Source organism: Diuraphis noxia, unplaced genomic scaffold (genome assembly GCF_037042655.1).
Source record: "Diuraphis noxia isolate RWA-SAM2 unplaced genomic scaffold, SU_Dnox_SAM2 contig0003, whole genome shotgun sequence".
Classification (NCBI taxonomy): Eukaryota; Metazoa; Arthropoda; class Insecta; order Hemiptera; family Aphididae; genus Diuraphis; species Diuraphis noxia.
Window position 1 is genome coordinate 78546433 of NW_028301713.1, and position 27213 is coordinate 78573645.

Genomic DNA, 27213 nt, shown 5'->3' on the forward strand with positions numbered 1-27213 from the left:
AGATTAAAAATGTAATTATTTATTTATTTTCAAACTTTTGATGAAATGGTTTTTTGACAAACTTTGACTGTCGATTTAAAAAAAATATATTTTTGTGGTACCTAGTCGTTATAAAAATAATTTTAATACTGAAGAATTATGTTTATTTATATTGTTATTCGGTATTTTTACGACTTATAAATATTAAATAACTATTAAAATCATAAAAAATAAACGAGTTTAAATGACTGCGTTTAATACATTGTACCTACATAAATATTTTGAAAAGTAATTAAACTTACCTGAGGTGGTTTTCGACTAACGCCGAATCTACATCCTACTAAGTCGAGTAAGCTTTGTCGGCCAGCAGAAAGCCTAAGTGATTCGACACTGGATTTAGTACCGAATCTTGCTGGACTCCCAGTATCTAATCTTGTGCCAGATATGCTAAGTCGTTCGCCAATCCGCCCTGTACTAGTAATTGTTCCTGAAAAAAATGAAAATCAGTGTTTAAAAACGACATAAAAAAATATCGATAATTATAGAGTTGGATGTGGTATAATAGTAAGTCACATTATGTTGTAACAAAATATATTAATATAATATCAACAAAAAAAATTATTAAATATCATTACATTCAAATAACTAATTCATAAAAACTATTCATTAAAAAAATATCTGAGAAATTAAATCTTTAAGAATCAGTATCCTTAATAAACTATTTTGTACGTTGTACTCATTTTTAAAACCACATTGTAAAAAAAAAAACAACTAGGTTTTTAAATATACACTATATTATACTATACATTATATTATTAGGAATATTATTTTGTATGCATTTTTAGATACTTTAAAATTATTTATCAATTTATATTTTGTATGAAAAAAAAAAAATGAAATTCATTGGGAAAATTGTATTCATTCCGAAGAAAGATGGAAAGGATTCATATTTATTGCCAGTCGTTTTGGCGGTCTGGCAAAACAAACGGATATGGTTTATAACCGTAACGTTTTGGACCCTTCCGGCCGAACGTTATTATTTGCGCTTTTTCCTATTTATCATGCTTTTTTTAAACTTTGATCCTATGTTGTTTTTCCCTTCATCCAAGTTTGTAATGTGATTTTTTCTTAGTGAGGGCGGTGGGAAAAGAATCGTATAACAAGTAATATAAAAGAGGAAATTGATCCAAAACAAAAATGAAAAATGCATGTCGTTTTTTTTTAAATAAGACTTTACTGAGTTCATTATAATATGTAGTATATAATAACTATACTATTTTAAAATACCAGGAACTCACATCGTTCGGTAGCTACTTAGAATTTTTTGAGTATACGTATTTGGTCATTTATAAGGTCACTGTAATGTACGCGATAAACTGTAATTCAATGAAAAATCTTTGTATACAAACAAATGATACTGAACGATGTTGATGTTTGGACATGTCAAGAGCGGATCCAGGGAAGCACTGGTGGCAAATGCTCCCCGTCTCACCCCTCCATCCCGATCACAAAAAAACATAATATGATTGTCCATTAATATTTAGGATGCTTTTTTTTTATGATTAAAATGTTTTGATTAAGGTTCAATAAAATAATTAACATATAGTAGGTACATAATAATAAATAACTAATACTATTGTACACTTTTTTGTTAAAATTGCAAGTTTCAATAAAAATAATCGATTATTTACATAAAAATGACTAAACTGGCAGAAGAATTCAGCAAGAATTCTTGCTGATTTAAATTTTTGTAGTTACTAAGAGCATTGCGAATATATTGGTATTTTTTTTATTATTTATTTTTTGAATGATGGCGTAATGTTTTGTAAGTGTCACGAAAGTATTGTCAAGTTATGCATATATATTCTTGTCAATTTACATTACTGGTCTTTTAAAATAATGATTTAATTTAGAAAACATGGTTAAATGTTTTCACAATTTTTTAAGGCATAAAAAATATGTACCATTATATTCACAATGAAATGCTCAATGAGTAACCATTATACGCTTATATTACTGTAATCATTGTTTTTAAAATGTTGTGGGTTTAATTTGGGACATAAATGTTAATTTGAATTGGAATAATATAACTATAGAAACAATGAACGCTTTATCAAAAATGTAAGTCACTGCAGCCATTTATTAATTTGCATCAAGAGAAAATAGGAAGAAGTCTTCTTAGCTTATTTTTCTGTGGCAAGTTGGAATTACTGAGATTGATAGTCGGCCCGAGCATATCTTTGCGTTTTAGCCTTTAGGACATTTACAAACTGCCAAAAGAATTATGCAGAAAATGCAAGAGATATCCAAGTCCCTATATCGCAACCCTCTGCCAACAAAATCCTTACATATAAAGAGAAAATCCGTTACGGTTAACAAAATGAGAAACCGTTGCCAAGACGATGTACTGCATAAGATAACATGCCTTAAATGTGTTTAAGTATATAGCAATAAGAATACATTTTAATGAGTATTAGCAAAGACACACTCATTTAGTTAAGTATCACTGAAGATTATATCTAACAACAAATATCATAGATAAGCATTTAATTTCATATATTTATGCATTATTAAACACGTGATAATTTAAATACAGTTTTAAAAAGTTGATAAAATAAATATTTTAAAATTTTTCAGTAGACAAAAATATCTTTTTATTTTAAATTCTATTTTAATTTCAGAAAACAATAGTCAAGTATAAATTGAATGATTAGTAAGTTTTATGTCAAAATATCATACAATTTGTAAAGTGAATTGTAAATTGTCAATTAAACATAGATTTTTTTTAATGAATGATTTTGTTGTTTTTGAGTATATTATAAGACCAGTCAAGAAATGTAAGCAAGTTTTAAATTTATTTTAACTAATCAAGTTTAAACAGAGTTAGTTCGAAATTATTATTTTTTTTAAATGTCATTTATGCTTATTATGACAATAAATTAATTTTATTTATAAGGAGTCATAGGTAAAAAGTGTAAAAATATTTAAATAAATATCAATAATAAAAAAACAAATAAATAAACTAAATCAAAAAGACACAAGAAACTTAATTTAATTAAAAAAATAACAGAATTGTACAATATAATTTAATTTAATTTAAAAAAAAATGTTAATAGCGCCGAATCAAAAACCTTATACTAATGACCTAGTTATTGTCGATGTATTTTTGTTAAATAAAAAAAAAAAAAAAAGTAAACAGTAAAAATATATGAAAAGTTAATATACCTATAATATATACTTATCATAGGCGTGCGAATGGGGTATGCCACTGCATATAGTCTGCGGCTTCATACGATAGGGGCCCGTGTTTATCATACCAAAGAATTTTTAATTATATCTTATATAGTATTTAAAAAAATGTTTTTAGTTTTAAATTTTTTCACGACCAGCAAGATAATCCACACTATAGACATAGCAACTTTATAAATATGTTAAAATTATTCAGACATTCCATACATTATATATATGTACTTAATCTTTAACAAATAATACATTTTCTTTTAATAAATATAATTCAAATTTTAAACTACTTATTTCTACAATGTGTTGCTTAATATTGTACTGTAAAACTATGTGTGGTTTTATATTCTTAGGGAACCAAAATGCTATGTATAGGTAGTATATTTGAATAAACATAGATTGTAGATTGAGTTCTATTTGTGGTAAATAAAAATATTTAACGGCTCAGAATCGTTTTTAGAATAAATAATTTATTATTTATTTTAAATTCAATAAAATTATGTTGAGTTTCTTAGGTGCAATATAGGTTAGTAAGAATTTTTTGAGAGTCCCTATTTTTCTTATTGCATAACATGTGAATAAAGTTTGCGCACGTAGCTATGATACTTATGAAAGTGATGATAGTTAAAAAATAATAAGGTTAAGTTAGGTTCATTTTTAATAATGAATTGATTTTAAAAAATAGCATTTATTAAAGTTGTATGTATAAATTCCAGTTATTAAGTTTTTTTTTTTAAATTTCTGATTTTAACAAAATTATGAATATAATTTTATTATTATCATTATTTGGTTGTAATATTATATAACACGTATAAATAACATATTATAATAATCATGATGGTATTTATTTTAAAAGTGATTCTTAAGCTTTTGGTATCAATATCTTTAAAATTTAACTAAATACTGTAATAACTGTACCTAATATTAATCCGCTAAATCGAATTGATGTTTATTGAAAATGACATGATATTTAAATGATAAAAATGCGTTTTGAATAAAGAATATAACAATTTCTTCTCTAGTTATTAACATAATGTAAATTATTGTCATCTGTGAATTGATTTTTTTGTTTTAAAATCGTTCGCAATTAATGATATTGAAATATTATCACATTTGGTTATTTCAAAAATATTTTTACCTGTTTCGATGACACAGATATTTATTTTATTGTTCAGTGTTCACTGTTCATATTTCATAAGCGTACTTTCGTGTGAACACATATCTAATTACCTATTGTCTTTTCTTTGTGCATAGTAACAAAGTTTTCTATATCGTTGACGGAAAATAATAATACAAATGGTGTGCGAAACAGATTAAAATACAGTGGTGGTCGATAGGACAATTGGCTGCAGTTTACAGTTTATTGGTATCTAGAAACTGCTACCAGCTGTGGAGGCACGTGGGGCGTAAGAATGTGATACATGATTCGTTTCTGTGGAGGGGCAGATGAAGCTTAGGTTTTGGGGTTTCGTTTAATAATAGTAGTCGGTATCTAATAAGAACAACTCAACTACATCGCCCAAACTCCAAATACAATTTACTGATATTAGATATTATGTTTTCATATTGCTACACCATATGTTGTCAATTTATTGTCAACGTCATCATCATCATCATCATCATTGTCTTCGTAGTTTTCATAGTTTTCGTACGACCATCATAATATTTTTTGCACTATGCAGACTAGAAGATTTCAACTCTATAACATCCTTCCTACCCATATACATACATACATATATATATATATATATATATATATATATATGTATATTGTATTATTAGTGAAGTGTTTTCCTGTTTTATCTAATTACTGTACAAGACGTGAGAATTCGTAGTCAACAATTTATATTATTAAAAAAAGAGTCATATTTTATTCGATCATTAAACTACGCATATTAGCTGTTTATAATATAATTTTACTTCGTTGTGAATTTATTTCTCGTCTAGGAGATACCTTCCTTCGAATAATACATATATCACGGAAACAATTTTAAATCCATCATTTGATTACAAAGCATTGTTAGAGGCGGTTGTCCCTGCAAACCAATAAACAGTAAGTCCAATTCTATCATGGGGATTCGATACTGTCTGTGTTTTCTAACTAAAAATATCTATCTTAGCCGTTGGATAACACTTCTGACGACATATTATTAAAATTTCTCATGAAATTTCTCTATAAAAGATGTCCTTAAATTTTTTAATTATCTAATTAAAGAAAGTAGTTTTCAAGTGAATTTCATGACAAATTCAAATATGTTTTCAGAAATCACATTGAATAAGACTAAAATCAGTTGACATGATATTCAAAAGATTGACACTTGATAAGAAAACAAATTATATTTTTGTAAATCTAATTATTGACATATACGAGTACGTGCAGACCCGCTCAGCTATTTCTTTTACACATAATTCACACACATTATGTGATGATCACTTATTAGCTAGCAGTTACTAGTTTACTACTTACTATGCACAGTGCACACATATGCATGATATGCACGCACGCACTTAGAGTGTTGCTTATAATGAACTCAATTTTTAAATTTAAACGATCGGTATCGAATACCTCAGAAAAATATGCATCGTTGACGAATATTTTTTAATATCCGTCTATATATTGATTTTGATGTAATGCAAATTATGTAAATTGCCACCAATCACCACGTCGACGATTGTTAATATAAACAATAATAACTTGTACATTTTGCATGGCATAGTTTGACATTGTTTGTTGTTATGGTTCTATCTATTTGTTATTTAAGAACGATCCCCGAGAGCCTATTAATTATTTGATTCATCAATATTATCGGTTGTTAGTTAAACTTATTAGTTATAACACTTATTGGCAATAACTTATAACTTGGTTATGTCTTATTAGTTACAGTAATTACTATTATAAACTATGTTTAAGAATGTTAAAAATGTTCACTTATAATTTTTTTTTCTCATTAATAATAATCCCCTCGGAAACATAGGTCACTCAAATATAAATTATATTTATTTATAGAACTTTAATTGTGTTAATACATCCTTGGGGTATTATTGCAAACAGCAGGGATCCACTCAGAATCATTTTTTGAATGATTTATGGCATTCAAAAAATTTCAAATAATAATTAATAGTGCACCACTATATCTTGATATAAACTGATGGATAATAGACTTTTCTATTTAATCATGTAGTTTTTGTATTAAACATAGACACATTTTCCTAATTTTTATACAATTTTCAGCAATTTTAATAGTAGTTAGGTATATTTCATTATTCGCCAGTCTTTATATTCATCATATTTAGAAGCAGTAAAAATGCATTACATTTTTACTATACTTAGAGTTAGAGATTGATCTCATAATAACAACTTTGATTCAGTTGGTACTTTTTTTTTTTTTTTGGGGGGGGGGGCAAAAATAAAAATCCCAAATACTTTTTAAAATAATTGAAAAAAAATCATTTACCAATCGAATATTTATTCAACAATAGTTTTTGACTATTCCAATTTTGTTTTAATTTAAAAATGAGTAGATAATATGGATACTTTTGGATGTTCACAATGTTTACACACAATTTATTTATAAGTACTTTAGTTAAAATACATAACTCCTAATATTGATCTATTTATAGGAATTAAAATAAATTTAAAAATTAAATAATCGTAGTTATTATTCCTGTGAGTCTTATTACAAAACCAGAATTTTGATATTTTCATTATTTCGTGAGATATCGCAATTGGTAAATCCTCGCGGAACACTCTGTATATAGATATATAAGTATTTACCTATTATTTGAGGTACTAGCTGAATGTCTAGGAAAATTTAAGCACATTATTTATTTATCCAATCTACTCAAAATTATGATATTTAAATCGTCACTAATAGAAAACTCATGCACTGACGTGTAGTTTTTTGATCACTATGTAACTATCCGTTTTTACAGTTTCACACACAGTATACATACTTGATGTAGCATAATACCCGATGAAGTTTCGAAAGTATTAAAGGATTTATCTTTACAACGAGTTATTGTTGTTAGAACTGACGTGAAAAACACTTTCCAAATAATATTCGCACAGTGGATTTTATATGCCAGGCGTCTGTCAAACATGAGTTGTTGTATACTAACATTTTCGAAAGAGCGCATTGGTGAATTTTATAAAACGATGCTTCTGAAACAAAACTTGACCTATATCTACCCAAAAAAGTTTAAAATAGCGTTTAAATTAAAAATGTCCTTTTATCAGATATTTTTTTGTGAATTTTAAAACATAATTTTAATTTGTTGTAAGTTGTTGGATATTAAAAGAAACTTTACCAAAATTAATTTTAGAACTGTGATTTCATTTTAAACTAGGCCGAAATTTATTATTTACATGATTATTTTATGAGATTCATCTTCTTTAAAAGTTGTATAATATGACACTGTGATGAATAGAAATTTCATCATAATTTCAGATAAAATAAATCCATGAAAACAATATTTAAAAAAAGTGTTTATTCCTCGTTTATTTAATTTATTTTTAATCATATACATGATTTTCCTCTTCAACACTTTTTGAGTTACACATACAAAATATAATACCTATACGATAAAGTTAAAATTCTGTCGTCTAATGTCATTCTGTTTTCCATCGTCTGTAGATCATTAGGTATGAAATCTCAAAAATCAACAATTAATATGATGTATTTTGATATTAAATTTGAAAACAATTGATGGGTTCGGTCCTGACGTCTCGAGTATATCAAGCCGTATCCGAAATCTGAATGGAAACAATTACTTTTTATGATTGTAGGTTCTAACATTAAATAATTTGCTTAAATCAAGGGCTTGGAACTTCGATGATTAAGGATATCTATTCTACATCAAATTATTTATAAAGTAGAAAAACCACCTAAGAATAATCGCAAAAATGTATAAATAGCTTATTATAATGTACAGAAATTTGAAATTTCAATAAAAAATGTAATTCAAATAAAATACTGTGATAGAATTGTTATAAGATTATATTTTTTTTGTAAGTTACTACGGAGACATAGTATATTATGACCTAAAAAATAATCATGATGCAGATTGTAGGATTGTTAATTGGTTTTTGAAGAATTTAATAACTGATATTTAAATTCTTTTAAATTTTAATATACCTACCTATTATTTAATAAATGCTTGAAACATGTTAAACGATATTTTTATTTGATTACAAAATAGACCCATTTAACTTCAAAGACATTTGAACATTTCTCATAAAGTTTATTTTCACAAGAGTTTATTTTACACTTATTTCTATATTTTTATTCATAAATATAGGATAAATCAACGAACGTGCTCAACCCCGTTATATAATTAAATTATGATTTTATTTGAAGGAGATGATTGTTTTTAAAATAATTATGTCAATAAATAAAAATTCGAATGACTAATGAGTAATGAGTGGGTATTTTTTTAATTATTATACTTTTTAGTAAGGATAATCTTTTTTTTTCCTTCATGGTATCATAACGAGTAACTTTATGTCTTTATGCCAGTGAATGACTTTCGTCTGACAATTTTCTATGGCTAAAAAATCATTTTATTATGTTAATAAAAAAATAATACATAATATGGACTATGGAAGATAGCTATTTTGCGTCCAGTAGAACCAACCTGGTCTTATTAGCTTTTGTATTACAATTTAAAATAGAGTGGATTAGCCTATTATTATTATTAAACTTTAAGTTAAGAAAATTGGCTTTTTTATGATATTACTATTTTAAAGCAAAATATGAGCATTTCTAAATTGTAACGTTTTACTTATTTACTCCCAATTCACATAAAAACTGAAATATTATTTTAAAAAAACCATCGTAAGAAGATAAATAATATTATTAAATTTAAGTTTGATAATAGGTCAGTTCACTTTAACACTAAAATCTAATAATATAAGAGTTGATTTTACTGAACGAAAATTTAATATGTTGTGTGCTAAAGAGAGGTATCAGCCTTCATCGGATCACTTCTCTTCATATCAATATCTTTCTACTCCATCTTCTATTTTTGTATTTTGAGTGCATATGATTGAATCATCATTGATTCTGTCTGCTAAAGACCGAACGTGATTTGGAATGTCTTCTAATTATTTTCCCATTTCACATTCTTACCTCAAATGGCCGATTAATCTCCAAACATGAAAGATTCAACATACATGAGCTAAGTTATACCGAGTTTTCAGTGGATTTTCTATTTGTCCTAATTTTGTGTCCAGATCCAGATCATCTAATTTCTTATCGGGCAACTAAATCGACGTTATATTCTTTAATTTACATAGTCATGCCTTTTAAGGCCTCTGGATTGTAAAACGATATTATTTTCCTTATTGAACCACAGTAGGTATATATTTTAAGTTTTATAGCTCCAGTTCCAACTATATTTTCCATTGCATCTGTTTTTTTGGAGGATATGATAGTTGAAGGTTTCTTAACAATATATTTTTTTATTCGAACGGTTTAACCTACTATCATACTCACAACTTGGAAGTCTAGATCCATCTAACCTATCAAAGTAAAGAGGCTAGATATTGCATCAAAACTTTTAATGGGTGATATGAGAGGTACTTTTTCGTTACGTCGAGATCTGGTGGCCATCGGATTGTCATATCCACATAGACCTTATACTTAATAATAATAAGGTCTATACATATCCATCATACCCATTATAATTTTTTAAGATTCTACTATTGGTAAGGATAGTAGTACTCCATTATAATAGGTTTATACTTATGTCAATGAATGTTACTGTTGTTACGTGTTCAAAATGTTGGTTGTCAATATTAATAGGTATATAAATTAATATAATATATTAAAATATGAATGAATGTTTATAGTATAACAATAGTATACGAGTTGTGACTAGTGATTATATTAGACTAAATTTGTTTTTAAATTATTTATTTCAGGTCGCATTATTATAACTTTGAATGCTTTGATAATATGATATCACCTTGATATTTTGATTGCAGACTAGTAGTGATACAATTATCCAAATGATGTGTTTCATTCACTGCATAATATTTCACTTTGTATACTAATATGATATTGGTATTTGGTATGATGAAACAGACGTGGTCATATTTTATTATTGAAAGTAACGTGGTAAAAAACCTATAATAATACAAAGAATTCGGAACGATTCGATAGTATAGAATTTAAACAATTGATTATAGCAATAACTCTTTCAATTGCTGTGTATATGATATAAAACACAATTGGCTACAATTCAAATGTCAACCGGACAAATGAACAAATATTGCACCAGTTCAATATTGGCTAATATTTCAATGGCACTGATCTATAAATCAGTGTGCAATAAAACATTGTAGATGCAATACAAACCACTTTTGAAATCGTATCTACTCCCAACGAACATTTTACAGTAAGTGCGTGCTGGTTAAATATTCCATTTTAGCTCACGAATTACTTCTGCGTTATTGCGGCTCAAACAGCTGATATTGAGATGTACATCGGGCAGTTTTTGTTCGAAAACTCGAACTTTCACTCGACACTACACTTTAGGTGATTTGAGTATGATAGATACCTATTAAATTTTAATATTTTAATATTGTAATTTTGATTGAATGTACGACCTACATAATACTATATACATTTCGACGTTGGTTCAGACCATACTGCGTATATTGTAATATACGTATAGGTAATAATTTACGAGGTATAATAATGTATGATTAATGCGATAATCGATCCGATGTGGATATGCATTATGTATAGATACATGGTGGTCATGATGGTGACTCCTTTGTCATTCAGACGCTAATCTTTCGTGGACTTTGCAAAAGTTAACGATGTGGTGAATTTTTCGTGTCGAGTTTATATTATGTGAAAAACTAAAGTAGGAAACCAGTAGTGAGCATACGTGCTGATGCCACGTCCGTTTAACGTCTCAGGAAAAACGAGCGTACTTTATATATATATATATATTATAATGGCGTGTACATGACGTACGTATGACCGACACACGGTTAGTTGTTTTTGTTGGTGCTGTTATATTATATACCTATATAATAGATAAATATAAAGTCAAAACTCGTTGCAGAAACTTTGGTGCTGTTTTATATTTAAGTTTACACACACACGCGCACACGCATACATACGTACGATTAATCAACGTTTTCCTTTCTACCACTTTATTCCCCTTTCACAATTTCCTGTATTTGATATCAAAAACTAAGTCTTCTTTGTTACTCATGTGGTTAGGTTAGGACGTACCACGATCCAAGGCATGTTTTATTCCATTTATGCAACATCTTTGTAATGAGGCTTTAAAATATAAAAAGTATAATTATTTTTTACAGATAATGTAAAATCCTAAAAATATATGATAAGTTGAAAATTTTTTACACATTTTTTTAGACATTTTTGTTAAAATGTTTATGAGATAAGATATTTAAACAAAAAATAACGACTTAAGTTTTTAAAAACTCAGACTTCAAAATTTTCACCATTAGGGTGAAAAAATAATTTTTCTCAGCATCTTAATTCATCAAAATCAAAATTTGTAAGTGTAATTTTTTAAGTTATTTAACTTCGTGTACTAAAACTAATAGGTCAAGCTTAAAATTAAGCTATAATTGTAATTAAGATTTATTATATCTTGAATATTTTAAATATCATAAAAAATTCAACATTAATTTTAATTTGTAAAGATAATCGAAGTATAATAAATACTAGATCCAATAATAAATATATTTTATATTTATGTAAAACAATTTTCAAACACTTTATTCTGTAGTGTCATTATTTTGATAGCTAAAAAACTACTATTTCATATTAGAAACATCAATAATTTCTAAAATAAGTTTAACTAAAAAAATTAAAGTGAAAAAGAGGGGTTCTTATTTGAAAAACAGAATTTCGTTTCATACAGGACACTCTTTATTATAAAATAGTATCTATGGGAAATCTTTAGAATTAGTAATTATGGAATTAATAAATGAAAAATAGAGGTGAGAATTATTATTAGTATAATAGCTTATGCCTATGATTATAAGAGTTAATTAAAAAAAAAAAAAACGAGTTCAGCCTACTAAATTATTAATAAAAATAAAATTATTCACAATATTATTCCATGCAATGTCACTTAAAAATATAAGCTGACAGATAATAAGTTTTATAATTTAATATTTGTGAAAATTTGCATCTATTTTCGTATTACTAGTATACGTTCTATAAATCTATAATAGTAATATAAATACATTCTACATTACCAATAATTATTATTTATTAAGAAAAATATTGGAGATTTTTTGTCAAAAAAATAAAAGGTTTGCTAAAAGGTCAAACCTGAATAAGATTCAAGCTTTCCAAAATATGACCTTAAGGAAATTATTTAACACCCCTCCACACATATCAAACCATACCCTACATTTAGATTTTAACTTTTGTCGAATGTAATAACATATTTTTTATTTTTATTTTTATCTGCCTATTTGCCTTATTCTGCATATTAATTAATAATAATAAAAAAAAAAAAATCTTCTTCTATTAATTTAAAATATTTTAATGGCTTCATCGCTCATCATTATTTATGAATTTAATAATTTTACGTAGATTTTTGATATCGAATATTTTTGGCAGTAAGTACTGACAATTCGAACAAGTAGGGAGTAATACGTTTTTTTTATCTACTTTTTCATTATCTCTGTAGGTATTCGTTTTATTTGTGATTTACATTAAATTTAGTTTAATTAACTGACAAAAATGAAAAAAAATATTATAAATTAAATTATATACTTCATAATTAGTAAGTAATTAGAAAATATGAATTTTCTTATAATTAATTAAGTAATTAAGTAACAACTGACTGTACTTATTTTGGTTATAGAAATTAGGAGCCACAGTTAATATTTTCTTTAGATATACTTAACTATTATTGAAAATTCGTAGTACAAAAAAATATAGAAATTTATCTGTATATTTATTTATTTATTTATTATTCATGGTACAGCTTCAACTGCTAAGGCTATTAGCTTGTATATTTATTTATATTGCATAATATATTATAATATACATCTTATGATAATAATAATAATAATAAATAATTAATGTAATGATTATTATAAATGATAAGCTATTTATAACTATTTATGAATTAAACCAAACCTTCAAGCTACAGTGTAAAAATAATAGTTAAATAGCTTATCATTTATAGTAATTACATTAATTATTAATTATTATTATTATTAAAACATTTATTTTATAACATATTATACATAATAATATATATGGTAATATATGGTACAATATAATGTAAATCTTTATGTCAAAACTATTTTTTTTACTTTAATTCTTGTTTTAAATTAGTTTTTGATGTGTATTTATCTCACATTTGTTTTCGAATTTTAATTTATAAAGCCCTTCTAAAAGAGGATTCAATTATAAAATAATAAAAGTTTGAAAATGATGTTTTAGTTGGTAGGTTGGGATTTAATTCAAACAATCAATTGTCGTTTTAAGTAAGCTAAAAACTACAATGAAAATACCTAGCCAAGACACCACAATTTAAATATGGAGAAATGGAATAGTGCTTCTACGAAGAAGTAAAAATTAACTAACGCTAAGAAAACGACATTACAATGAGCGAGTTACTACAAATAATTTAATCAAACAAACAAGTATTATGTTTGAATAGTTTGTTTACAATGCCAAAAATTAATACATAAATACAAAAAAATATCTACAGTAATTATGTATATATTTTAATAAAATATATTATACCTACTATAATATATTGTGTGTTATAAATAAAAATTAAAAATTAAATAACATCATAATGAGAAGACATATCAAGAAACGATTGATAAATGATAACTATTTAAAATATTCAATAGATACTGAGCGGAGCATTAAATTAATTAATTTTAGAAAATGGTAAGTTTTTCTGTTTATCATAATAATTTGAGGCAGTAAAAATGCTTTGAATTTCAACTTTGGAGAAATTTCTAGTAGAACATTGAACCTAGTTCGTACTTTTGGAGTTAAATAGTAAAAAAAATTCTAGTTTTTTTAAAATAGCCGGGAAAAACAGAAATTTTACGTAAAACAATTGGTTGACAAAATTGATTTACTTAAAATGAATAATTGTAGATAATGGATAGGTACTTGATATTTTTAGAAAATGTTTATATCATCATTTTCTACATATTATATTATGGTGTAATTTCCTAAATTATATTATTTTTTAGCTAATTATAGACACATGACATTTTGGCTGTTTATCTAATAGCTTGTCTATTTAATACAAACAAATATAAAGATTTTTTTGTAATTTTAATGATCTACTAAAAAATATCAACAATAGCTAGGCATACATTTTTTTATATGCATTTAACATACAAATGATGAGGATGGAAATGAAGTACAAAATTTCTCATAAGTAGTTCATATAATAACTAGAATAACTCAAAAATATATAAAGATAGTTTTTTTTTACAGACATCTTAAGTTAGTTGTAAATGAAAAATATCATTTGTGGGTACTTTATATTTTTGACGCATATCATTATATTTTATTTACATAATAACATTTTCAAATGGAATGTTACATATAAAGTAATTCAACTTACCATACCACTTAGGTAGGTGCAGTAACATACATTATCCTAATAGAAATATAATATTATAATAAAATATACTTAGTAATTTAGGCTGATAGACAGTATTCGTTTAGAATAGTTTTGATTAGTTTTACGTATGTAATGTCGCAATGAATAATTATTTTATATTTATCATTGAACTCAGATTTAAAACATACATTTAAGTGAATCATTCAATGATAATGAGGTGAACACAATACTTATCGTACAGTAGAATGGTTACCTTTGGAGTTCGCGCGATTTCGAGACAAAGTTACAAGATAGGATTTAAGTTCTAAAACTCGTATTAATCATCTGCTCATATGATTATCTACTAGTAATCACATTTTAATACATTTTCAATGGTAATTCAATTGATAAAAAATAAAAATAAAAATATGAACTCTTAAACAAATAGAATTGTTTTAACTATAATTTAGGTTAAACATGTTTCTCATAATACAATTTGGCATTTATTGTAATATACCAATGATACTTATAAGTTATAAGTTATACTATAAGATATATATATATATATATATATATATATATTAGTTTAGAAATCATACGATTGAAAGTTCTTAAATAAAATATTGCTTATATTCGTATTTTAATTTAACATATTTACAGTCAAACAATCGATAATATTATATTTATTGAATTTAAATTGTACGGCGTTAATTTTAATTTTGTTTAACGTAATATTTGTAATTTATAGCTTATTATATTTAACTTTTTTTTTGATCCTAAGTAGATTTAATGAAATATAAATACTACGTTTTATCTTATGGTTTGAAATGCTATTTTGAACATGAAAGTAGGTTTTAATGTCTTTGCAAGGGACTTAATAACTAACATACTCAGCCACACTAATTTGGTAAAATGTTTTGAGAGCATCGCTGGTATTTTGCAAAAGAAATTAATTTTAACACGATTATTACGAAAAATTAATTAAATTCCGTTAATTTGTTATAATGGGCGTTAAACATTTAATTCAATTTCATTTCATTTTTGATATTTAAAAAAACATATATACCTATCGATTGTAGATAATACAGTAAAATTATTCTATTTACATTATTGTTTTCTGTATATAACTATATAAGTGATACACAAGTTTATTGATTCATATATTTATTTAAATAAATTCTAAGTTGAGTATTTTTTATACATATTCTTGCAGTAGTATCGTCAGTGGGGGGTTTCTTCACTGAAGACTTCAAGAAAAATTGTACTTATAGTTGCTGTATACAAATTTTATAATTTGTTCTACTCAAATAAAAATTAAAAAACAATAATAAATAATCATGTACATAAAATAATACATAGTATTTTACACTATAGATTCATTATATTAAATATAATTTCATTTTATTAAGGCCCGCGTAAATATTTATCAGATTTTGTACAAAACCCCCCGCGCGTATAGATTCTCTAATGATTCTGATTAAACTTCAGTCCTGGAACATTTTAATCCTTTCCACACTCAGGTCATATATAGAGATATGATGTTACACAGTATATATTTGGTAATTGGTTTATCATTAAGGGTGTAACGTAATAAGCGAATCATTAATAATTCTAAAACTGTGCTTAAAATAATATTTTTCAATCAAATTTGTATCAATGCTTTGTCAATTTTAATATATTCAGTATACATAATATATCTACTAATTACGTATTCATAATACTAAATATTTTAACATCAATAACTACAGCATTAATGCCATTAAGAGAATTTAAAATGCACATTTTTGTAGTTTGCATAAAAAATGGATTGAACAAAAAGCCTTTTAATAAACTTATAAACATATTTTCATTGAGAATACGCCTGATATTATAATGCTTTAAACTGTATTAACGTTTTAAAATTGCTTTGATATACCTTAGAATACACAATGTCATTGTTAGGTATTCATTGCTTCTTAAACTGCACTATATTTTTTGAATAAAGATATTTGAGCATCACAATCTCTAGACTTAAAAATATAAAAGCTGTGATTTTTTTTTATTGATATTTTTACAAATCCGGAGACAATAGGCGACAGCCATTATTTATATTGTATTTACAATTTGCATGCTAGATTAATAGATTATTGTTGAATTAGATATATTTCAATTATGGAACTTTATAGATAAAAATATAATATCCATGATTGGAAAATAGTCATTTTGTTGTAGGTATATCTAAATCGTTTGATTTTAAAAATTGATTTTGATGTGGTGCGAAATGAATCGAGATTTTCGCATATTATACATATTATCATATTATATTATGTTGATGTTTAGTTGGTTTTGGAGCCTGAAACCTTTTGCATTTGGTTATAGGATTTGTTTTATTGTTAGTTTGGTATCATGGACTTCACACATGGTCATCTCACTGCCTTATTCCCCTACAGTTGTAATTTATTACACATTTTTGAACATAACTAGGATTCAGCAATAAAAATTTTACTTCCAAAATAGCAGATGATATCATTTTATGAAATCGCAATAATAATATATCACAATATTTTACCGTCAATAATCTTAGACAGTAAAAATTATTAATATTACAGATTATGTCGTTGAATGCATAATTCAAGTCTTCATTTCGTTGGAAATACGACGAGAAGTGCCAAGTGCATATAACTAATAATCTGATCTACTGACTTATTAAAAATTAAATAAATATGCATATACATTTTCGGTCTCGCAATAAAATTTTTATCATAATTAATTCTATATATGTATATGTATATGTATATATTTTTTAATATTTTTGGATTCTGATCAATAATTATATTTATTTTAAAATTAAGTGTTTTATTTTTGTTATATCTGTTATCACCTATTTTTTTAATTGATGGGACAACCATCACTTTTTATATTGTATGTGATTTGTCGATCAAATAATTGTATTCATATAAAATAAAATAAAATAAATCAAAAGTGTAATAAAAAAAAAACACCCTTTTGTCCTATCCGAAGCACTGTAATATACTGCAAGCAACTCAACATTTCACGTAATGCATATTCTCTGCGTAAACAGCTCATCCTCAGGGGCGTTTCATTTATACATAGTACATAGCTTATAGTAAACTTTATTTTTTTAGTTTAGTCTGTAATTTATTTTTTCGTGCATACAACAGTGTTTCAATGATTGTGTTATTATAATTCACAAATATAGTTATTTGCAACAATATTATATATTTATGTTTCTCATTACTCAGGCCACAGCTTAAAAACAATAAAAACTGACTTAGTGCCTACCGCAATTATAATGCACTATTAAACATTATAATATCTATTTGTTTTGAATTATGTTATTAATTCTTCTTCAAGTGATTCACTTCTATATATTATTATCATAACAATTTCGTCAAAAAACGTTCGATGAAATGTTATAAACAAGATAGGTATGATTTTCGTTTTTATGCATAAAAAAAATTGCCGAGTCATTGTGTTCATAATATGTGAATAATAACGTATAAAGTACTATTTATAATGTATAAATAATAATAATAATAATAGACTATTATAGACAATAAATTTCAATAAATCTTAGGAGTGCAAAATGGTTTTCAACCCACCTCGTTTCAAACATTGAAATTAATGTAGTTTTATTAGTTCCTGGTATACACTTAAGAATATTTTGTTTTAATATTTGTGTACGCTGAGCTGATGATTTAAAAAAGTTACAAATAGTATGAATTGTTCCTATAGAATTTCGAAATTGTTGAATTTTACAAGAATGACTTAGTGCTAGGTTTAAAGAGTGAGCGCTACAGTAGACGTACAGAGCTTTAGGATAATTTTCTCAATGGCATAAACAAAATCTGTTATACGTCTCTACTGACCATCGATTACCAAAATAATTAAGATTAGATACTGTAGGTATTATGAGAGCTATACATTAGGTTTTAAGAAAGTACATTAAGATTAGTCATCGCTTATCTAACACAATATAAATATAAGATATACCGTTTTATTTATTTATGTGTTTTAATAACAGTGACACGTATATGATATAAAGTTTCAAATATAATAGGCATATAATATTATTTCAAAAAAAAATTCGGGGGGTCTGAACGCTAACCCCCCCCCCTGGATACGGCCTTGGTAATAGTATAAATTATGAATAAATATGTCTACGATAATGTATTCGTTTTTTTTTTTTTTTAATTCGTTCAACTCAATTTTAATACAGATCGTCTATTTTCTAAAGATACCATTTCATAATTTTCAAGCAAATTGGAGTAATACCTACAGTCCTATAACCTTCATGAATATTATGTTAATTTTTTTTAAATAATTCATCCTAATAAAAAATGATGAAAATGATAAATAAGTCCCGTTCTGTCTGACGATGATGACTGTTTTATTCAGTTATTTATTCATATTACAACGATTCATTAAACGTACAAATGATGACGTTGGTAATAAATAATACTATTACAACCAAATGTATGACTGGATGATAATTTACTCATTGTGAAAAATGAACTGCAATTTTATAACTAAAACTGTCGCTCCATTGTAACCTCATTTGAAATTCCTAAATTAAAAGCCATCGGTTGATATTAAATAGCAATAGCAACCCGTATGCATGTGTAGACAAGGTTAGTTAACATTTACGTATTATTACTGTCACAGTAACGAAATATTGAATTTGTTTGCTTATTTCTGCTTAATAATATGGTATATTAATCGGAAGTATGTAATGTAAAAATTAGATTCAGAAGACGTTTTTAAATCATCAAAATAAAAATAATCAATGATAAATTTATAAAAATGTCATCAGACTGAGAAACTAAGAAATGAAAGTGAATATTTTATCTGAAATTAAATCTAATTATTATCTTCTATGGACCACAGAAAATATTTTTTTGCTTTACCTAACACGTTTATTTAAGTAAACGAATTTAAAAAAACTACTAACAGAAAAAGTGATTTAAAAAATACTGACATCATTATTTATTAGTTTTATTCTGCTACGGTATTCAAAATTTTAATATTAAAGTTATATCCAATAATAAATATTCAAAACATTCAAAATAGAAAATATCATTTTACTCCAGTAAATAATTTCTCAGTATACAAGTATGATAATTCGATGAATAAATATACTAATTTAAATTTTCAAAATTAAATTAATTTTATAAATTCAATGCTTGTAAAAGCTTGAATTTTTCTTCGAACATACAATTACCCTATGTTGTTATATTCATACGTAAATATACTAAAAAAACCATTTATCTGCTTACTTGGCAACGAACAATATATGTAAGAACAAATAAAGTTACCTGCACATACTATACCATTATAAGTTAAGCATAGAAAAATTATATTTGATGACTTTTGTATATTGTTCAAGGGAACAGATTTTTAAGTGATACAAAAAGTTGCATTTGAATCACAATGATGTGTATCCTTTCTAATTATAAATCATAATACACTGTCATATTATTTGATAATACCTAATTATGTTGTTCTAATAGAATTACTCAATCCTTATCTGTTAGCATGATATTGTTTACAATTTGTTGACAATGTTTATGATAAGTTAAAATTGTTTTCATTTTATTTATTTTAACATAATATCATTATTTTATTATAATAATGCATTTTATTGGAAGTGTAACGATTTATTAAAAATTCTGTCAATTCATTTCCCTTCTTTCTTTAAAATACACCATCTCTCCATAATTTATTATCATTGCACAACACTAGTTATTAAATATAAAATCTTATCCACTATATCACCTACCTGCTATCATACTCTCATTAAGTCTATGATTGGAATTTTTAAACTGTATTCATTAGCTTGCATTTTTATATTTATTGTAAAAATTACTAGGAATGGGCCGATACCACTTTTTATCTATGTCTGATACTCCAATATATGCTGTTCATCTCTAAAAATTACCAATATTACCTATATCTATATATACATATAAAATCCAAATATCACTTAGTCACTCATTGCTTTAATTCAAAAACTACGCAACATTATACGGACTTGAACATTTGGAATAGAGTCATATTTTCAACGTACATTAAGAAACGATTTTCAAGAATGTTGCGTTTTAGTGGAATAAGTAACAATTATAATTATTCGTCGCCAACACGTATTGTGCTGCAAGGTGGCCCGCGGGTTTTCAACTACTTGCAACCTATCTTTTTTGTCCGTCGTGTGTATAAGAATTGTTTCGAGAAGTTTATCAATAAAAACGGAAGCATACTATTTGCGTCTGAAATTATTACCACTAGGTGAGTTGCGTCCCTCAAAAAGATTCAAAAAGGGTCATAGTCTATTTGCGTCCCGAAAAAATCGATATAATCGATATAAAAATATAAATTAAAAAAATACATTGATTTTATTTTTATTTATAATATAGATGTGTAAGTAGGTAATAAGTAAGTTAGATATACAATTAAAATTATATAAAATTACATTTTGTCATGATAATAGTAATTATTATTCAATTCAAATATAATTCAATATAATAATGCAATAATAATATAAAAATTCATGTTATGTTGAGTACATAAACTATCGATTTTAGTAGATATTATCGATATTTACTACTAAAATCACTTAAGTCGATAGTATCGTGTCAGTAAAATCGATAGTTCATAAACTATATACTATATATTATATAATAAATCTCACTATTTGAATTGAATACATGCACTTTTTTTATTATGGTAAAATGTAAAAAATATGAATTTAATTATTATGACAAAATGTAAAAAATAAGAATTGTAATATTAATATTAATAAAAAAAAAAAAATTTAAAAAAATGTGTTACGGAGCGCAAATAGGCTATGATCCTTTTTGAATCTTTTTTTGCGGGACGCAACTAACCTACTTATAATATTTTCGGACGCAAGTAGTATGCTCCCCTTTTGCGTCGCGCATTCACCAATTCTCCTATTATATAATATTATCAATATGAAAAAACCAAAAATACACAAGGGCGAAGTCGGGTGATTCAGCTGTTTCTATATACCTATATTTCTATGCATCGACCATTGTGTGTATTCCACAATGTTGTACCTACCTATTTATTCTTATTTTACATAATTTTTTGCGTTCCTCGTTTATTACATATTATGTATAAATTGTTTGGACATTTGGACGACCACGTCCTCAGATCATGTACTTAGAACGCAAGAAATTATTATGATTGAATGCATTATTTTTCGTCATGATGTATTTTAAATTACTTTGTTAAACCTCTTTAATGGAGATTGAGATATGGTAAATTCACGGGAAGTTCTGTACATCACTAGCTAAACTGGTTAGGTTAGTTTCAGTGTTAGGAACAGATAACAAAAAAATCATCTGGATAAAGATAAAGATAACAACACTAAATTTTATCTAAGATACAGATAAAAGATAAACAAATTTAATTCATCTAACAAAAAGATAAAAGATAAAAATATTTTATCCAGATAAATAACAGATAATTATAGAAATTAAAATTAAAACAACTAATTTAAAAAAACATATATAATGTCATGTAAGTACACGCCTATATAATATGTTTATTTTCGACTTAACTTATTATATCATGATGTGTATCACCAAACATTAACTTCAACACATATAATTATATAAGGAACCAATAAGATCCAAGGGACTCTAGGGAGTAACAAAGTATAAATAAAAATTTGGGAAGTCACCCTGCTGAAGAAGTTGTCGAGTGGACCAAAAACAAAATTCACATAGTTAATAATATTTTTGGTACAGATCTATCTAATGTTCACTAAAAAATTTATCTTTTAAATTTATCTAAATAAGTCAAATATTTATCTAAAATAAATACTTAGATAACTTATATTTATTTATCTAGATAAGATAAAAGATAAAATTATTATTATCTGGATAATTCATCTAGATAAATTTATCTAGATAAGTCCTAACACTGGTTAGTTTAATACAAACGACGAATTAAACACAAATGTTGAGTCATATTGAGTTGGTATTTTAAACGGGCAACAAAGTGCGCGAGTATTAGCTAGTTATGTTATAGAAATTATTATTAATAATAAAAACGTTATCAAAATTGTAGAAAAGTAAATACTTGTAATAGCACGTAATGTGCTGAAACATTTTAATTTACAATAAATAAAAATGAAAAAGTATTGCCTTTCCGATAACTGCAGAATAATCAAATCAATTACTTTATTATAAATTTATAACTCAATGTCACGATATCATGTTTTAACTTTAATTGGAATTAAACTTTAAACAAATTTATTGAACTTTAATTTGGTTATTATTAATAATATCATTTATATATCTTGTAAATCGTAATATTGTCTAAAATCATGGATTAGTTTAAATGTATTAGGTTTATATTTGTATCAGTTATAACTTATAACAATACTAGTAATATCACGAATTTCGAATAATTATTTTTTCATGCAGTTTTCGGGATGTATTGAAATTAAATCCAATAACTTACAAAATTGTGGCTATAAACGAATTACGTTGCTAAAATAGGTATTATTAAAATATCAACGTGTGAAATCTAGTATTGTAGAGGAACTTATTTCAAAAATGATACCTGGATTGGTTTTTAGAGTTAAAAGTTATAATCGAGAATAAATTATAGAATACCCATTAATTGAAATATTGAGAACATGTGTTGTTTCAACAAATGAGGGTTAAACAAAATAAAACAATGTTTGTTAATTGACGACAATTGTTAACCACTTGTTTGTGATATATTTTGTAAAAAATTTAACTAGGTAATGATAGATATATTTCATTTGATTATTGGCTGAATAATTGTATGTTTATTTTTTTTTTTTTTTTTTTTTATTAATTTAGTAAGGTTTTCGATATAAAAGGTCTTTAGATTGCATTAAATTAATATAAATACGTTTAAGTGAACATTATAATTATTACAAGTATTTACATGTGTTTACAATTTATGACTTATGTTTATACTATGGAAGAACACCTTGATTGTGTTCGTATTGTCTTCATTGAGTGCTTGATGGAGTGAGGTGGGGTTTTTGAGGATCTTGCGGGCTTCCGTGTATTTGGTGCAATTTATGATGATATGTTCTAGTGTTAGTGTCTCATTGCACGTGTCGCGTACTGGGGTTGGTTTTTTTCTTATGAGATAAGCATGAGTTAAATGTGAGTGGCCTATTTTAGCTCGAGTAATATTTACTTCATCTCTTCGTTTGGTGTTGGGAGGATATTTTAATTTTTTAATAGATATTTTTACGTTTCTCAGTTTGTTAGAGAGGGGTAGGTTAGACCAGAATTTTCGCCAATATTCCATCAATTTATGATGTATAATGTTGAAATTTTCGGTTTTGTACCGTCTAATTTGTGATAAAAATCCAAAATATTATTATTGTTACGAAATATATAATTTAATAATTGTATGTCCGTAATAGGTATATGTATGTCGATTTGGATCGTTATGAGTTTCTTTTGAAATCCAAAATAAGTAATAATAAGTAATGACTAATGACAGATATAAAATTAATATTGTTATTAAATTAAATATATACGTTACAATTTTTTACAACGTAGGAAGCATATTTTTTTTCATGTTCAAAAACATTATGATTGCACAAATTAATCTCGCATTATGCTCTATAGTTCAATTTTATTTCTTCTGTTAAATTGATAAAATATAATATTTTATTATATAATAATGTTATCACGAATTAGATTTATAATATTATTTAATTAATTGGTTCCGATCTAAAATAAATAAATTTATCCTTTACCAGCGCCAAACGGACCAAATACTCGTAGTTTTTTTTTTTATTAATTCGACGATGGAACTATGTTTCATTGTATAAAATATTATCGCGAAAATAACAGTTAAGTCATTCTAAGTATTTATATTTATGTTACACTGATTATGAGTGTTTCATGTTTAAGGCAAATATAATCGTGATAATAATAATTGGAATGCAACAATACCACTCGTCTAAATATTTAATAGGTTTTCTTTTTGGACAATACTTAAGGTAAATATTAAAATACAATTTTTCCTTTGAAACTCCGCTATGATCGGGTAGGTTTTTACATATTATGTTTTTGTCTTTATTATGTAATAACTAAAAACATACTATTGTAAAATCAAACATGTCTTCAATATTGTAATAATTATCAATTAATATAATAGTGATATTTTATTTTTTCAACAACTCTAGTTCTAAATAAATAATTTTCAATAAAATATTAACAAATGTTGGGAATTTTGGTTGTGTACTCGACACTTTTATAATATTATTGTACATAGTTCGCACAGTTATTGCGCATTTTTATTATTATATGACACGTACATTGTACATGCATCAATTCATCACTCATCACATAGAGCTAAGATTTTGTTATGTATTTATGTCCCAGGTGGAATCATAATTTGCAGAAATAGTGATATTATATACTTATAATAATATTGTCATATTATAAACTATTTAAAATATTTTGTTCAAATGCTTTTTATTTAAATATTTAAATATGTATTTGAATATTTACACAAGTATTTTACAAAACTTTTGCTCAAATACATTTACTCAACTATATTTTGAAATACTGTTTTTGGTGCACTGTATTGCACGATGTTAGATAGTTATGCAATGTTCTATTGTTGTAATATTAAGCAAATTTAGCAAACAGATTTGAAACAAAACAATTTTGGAGGCACCTAAAATTTCCAAAGTGTAAACTGGATGGACAATTATTAGATCGAGGGGTCAGAAAATGTGGTATATATGTATAAACAATAAACATGTTTGAGAAAGGTATACGTCTGTAAAGTGGCATTTAAAAGGTTAATAAACAGATTTTATATAAAACGCGTATTCAGAGTACAGTATTTAACATAAAATGTGGGTTGAGAATAAAATAGTCTTTTATTTTTAAATTTAACTGCAATGACATGAATATAAATATCAAGAATCTTCGTACACGAGTTTAAATTTTGAAGTATCCACCGATAAGTTTTATTGATCATACAATATTGTATATTGTTGACGGATCAGTATTTTGAAAAGCGACAGGGGATAAAAAAAAAAAAAAAAAATGATGAAAAGCCGAGTTGGTATATTACTTCACTATTGAGTCACTCGTCATCCCCCTGAAAAACGTTCATTCCGGAAACGAATAATAATAATTTATACAACGCATAAACTTAGTATATTATTCATAAAATTTGTTAAGGGGGGAAGGGTGGAAAGAGATAGGATTTTAATCTAAAAGACTTTTGGATTCGTGTGCAATGTGCATAATATAGTATATGTATTATGCTTTATGATGATCATATATTATGGTATTGTATCGACAGCGGTGTCGGCGTGTTGCGCATGACGAACAACTAATTAACTTTGCCTTATTGCGTCGGCGGGCGTATTAATACAATAATATAGAAAAAAGGCGAACGTTTACAACTTCGTAGGAATTCAAACGGTTTTCATACGAAACGACATATGTACACAAATAATACTATGCCATAATATTCTACCGGATGACGAGGTGCTATCTAGTAGAAGGATACCCTATATGCGCTTATAAGCTTCGGGCGCAATAATTTTAATACAATATTTATTGTTATATAACAACATCATATCGTTGCCAGATTTCAGTGCACGCACAGACGACCACGCGTTTACCGTTTTGCATGATAATATATACCTAATCAGATTCAATCGGCTCTGAGGACCTACCTAAAAACGATAAGTATAGGTATTCACATATTATTAGTTCCGAATCGCAGTTTGCAGTAGAACAACTATACTAATGTCACCGATCGCTTCGTGTTGTCTCCCCGCGGAACCTCGTACGTACGGGCTGCACCGAGCGACCAACACCCGACTTTGCCGATCGGTCCACGTGCGCGAATTCACGATTTTCGTTTTCGAAATAATTGGCACACGTCTCTTGCCGTCTGCAGCCTCTTAGCGGACAACACGAGGACCGGCCACAGTAATATTGTTATAATATTACGTCCTCGGCAGGTCGGACCTCGAGACCATTTACGTACGGCCGACGCTATCGTGAGCTTGTTTGTCGACCTTTGCACGATGGCGTTGGAGGCGGTGGCGAAGGCGGTGGCGGCAGCGGGTCGAATACCCCGCGGATCAATACGCGCCCACGCCGCCGGGGTTAACGTGCCCTATCTTTCGGCTTACACATATACGCATACACACACCTCAACGTTCAGCCTATATTATAGTGTCACACAGACACACTGGCACACACACTGTGTTCACCACGTAACAACAGCACCAGACGTTCTTTTCCTCCCCAAAACTTATTTTCCCCCCCATCTTCCGATAAACTATTGCCGGACTGACTGCACACGTCTTATGTAATAATTACAATCTGTCGTGTTTTACGCGAGTCGCCAAAGAGC

At 26.5% G+C, this 27213-nt stretch overlaps 1 protein-coding gene across 2 annotated transcripts in view; it reads right to left on the reverse strand.

The window, feature by feature from the left end:
- Positions 1 to 27213, reverse strand: part of LOC107171053 (cyclic nucleotide-gated channel alpha-3) — a 110439-nt gene that overhangs the window by 18924 nt on the left and 64302 nt on the right. For both annotated transcript variants that reach the window (XM_089223596.1, XM_089223597.1), the window contains exon 3: positions 282 to 466. In XM_089223596.1, coding sequence (XP_089079722.1) covers positions 282 to 466 — 185 coding nt within the window. The remainder of the gene's footprint in view (positions 1 to 281; positions 467 to 27213) is intronic.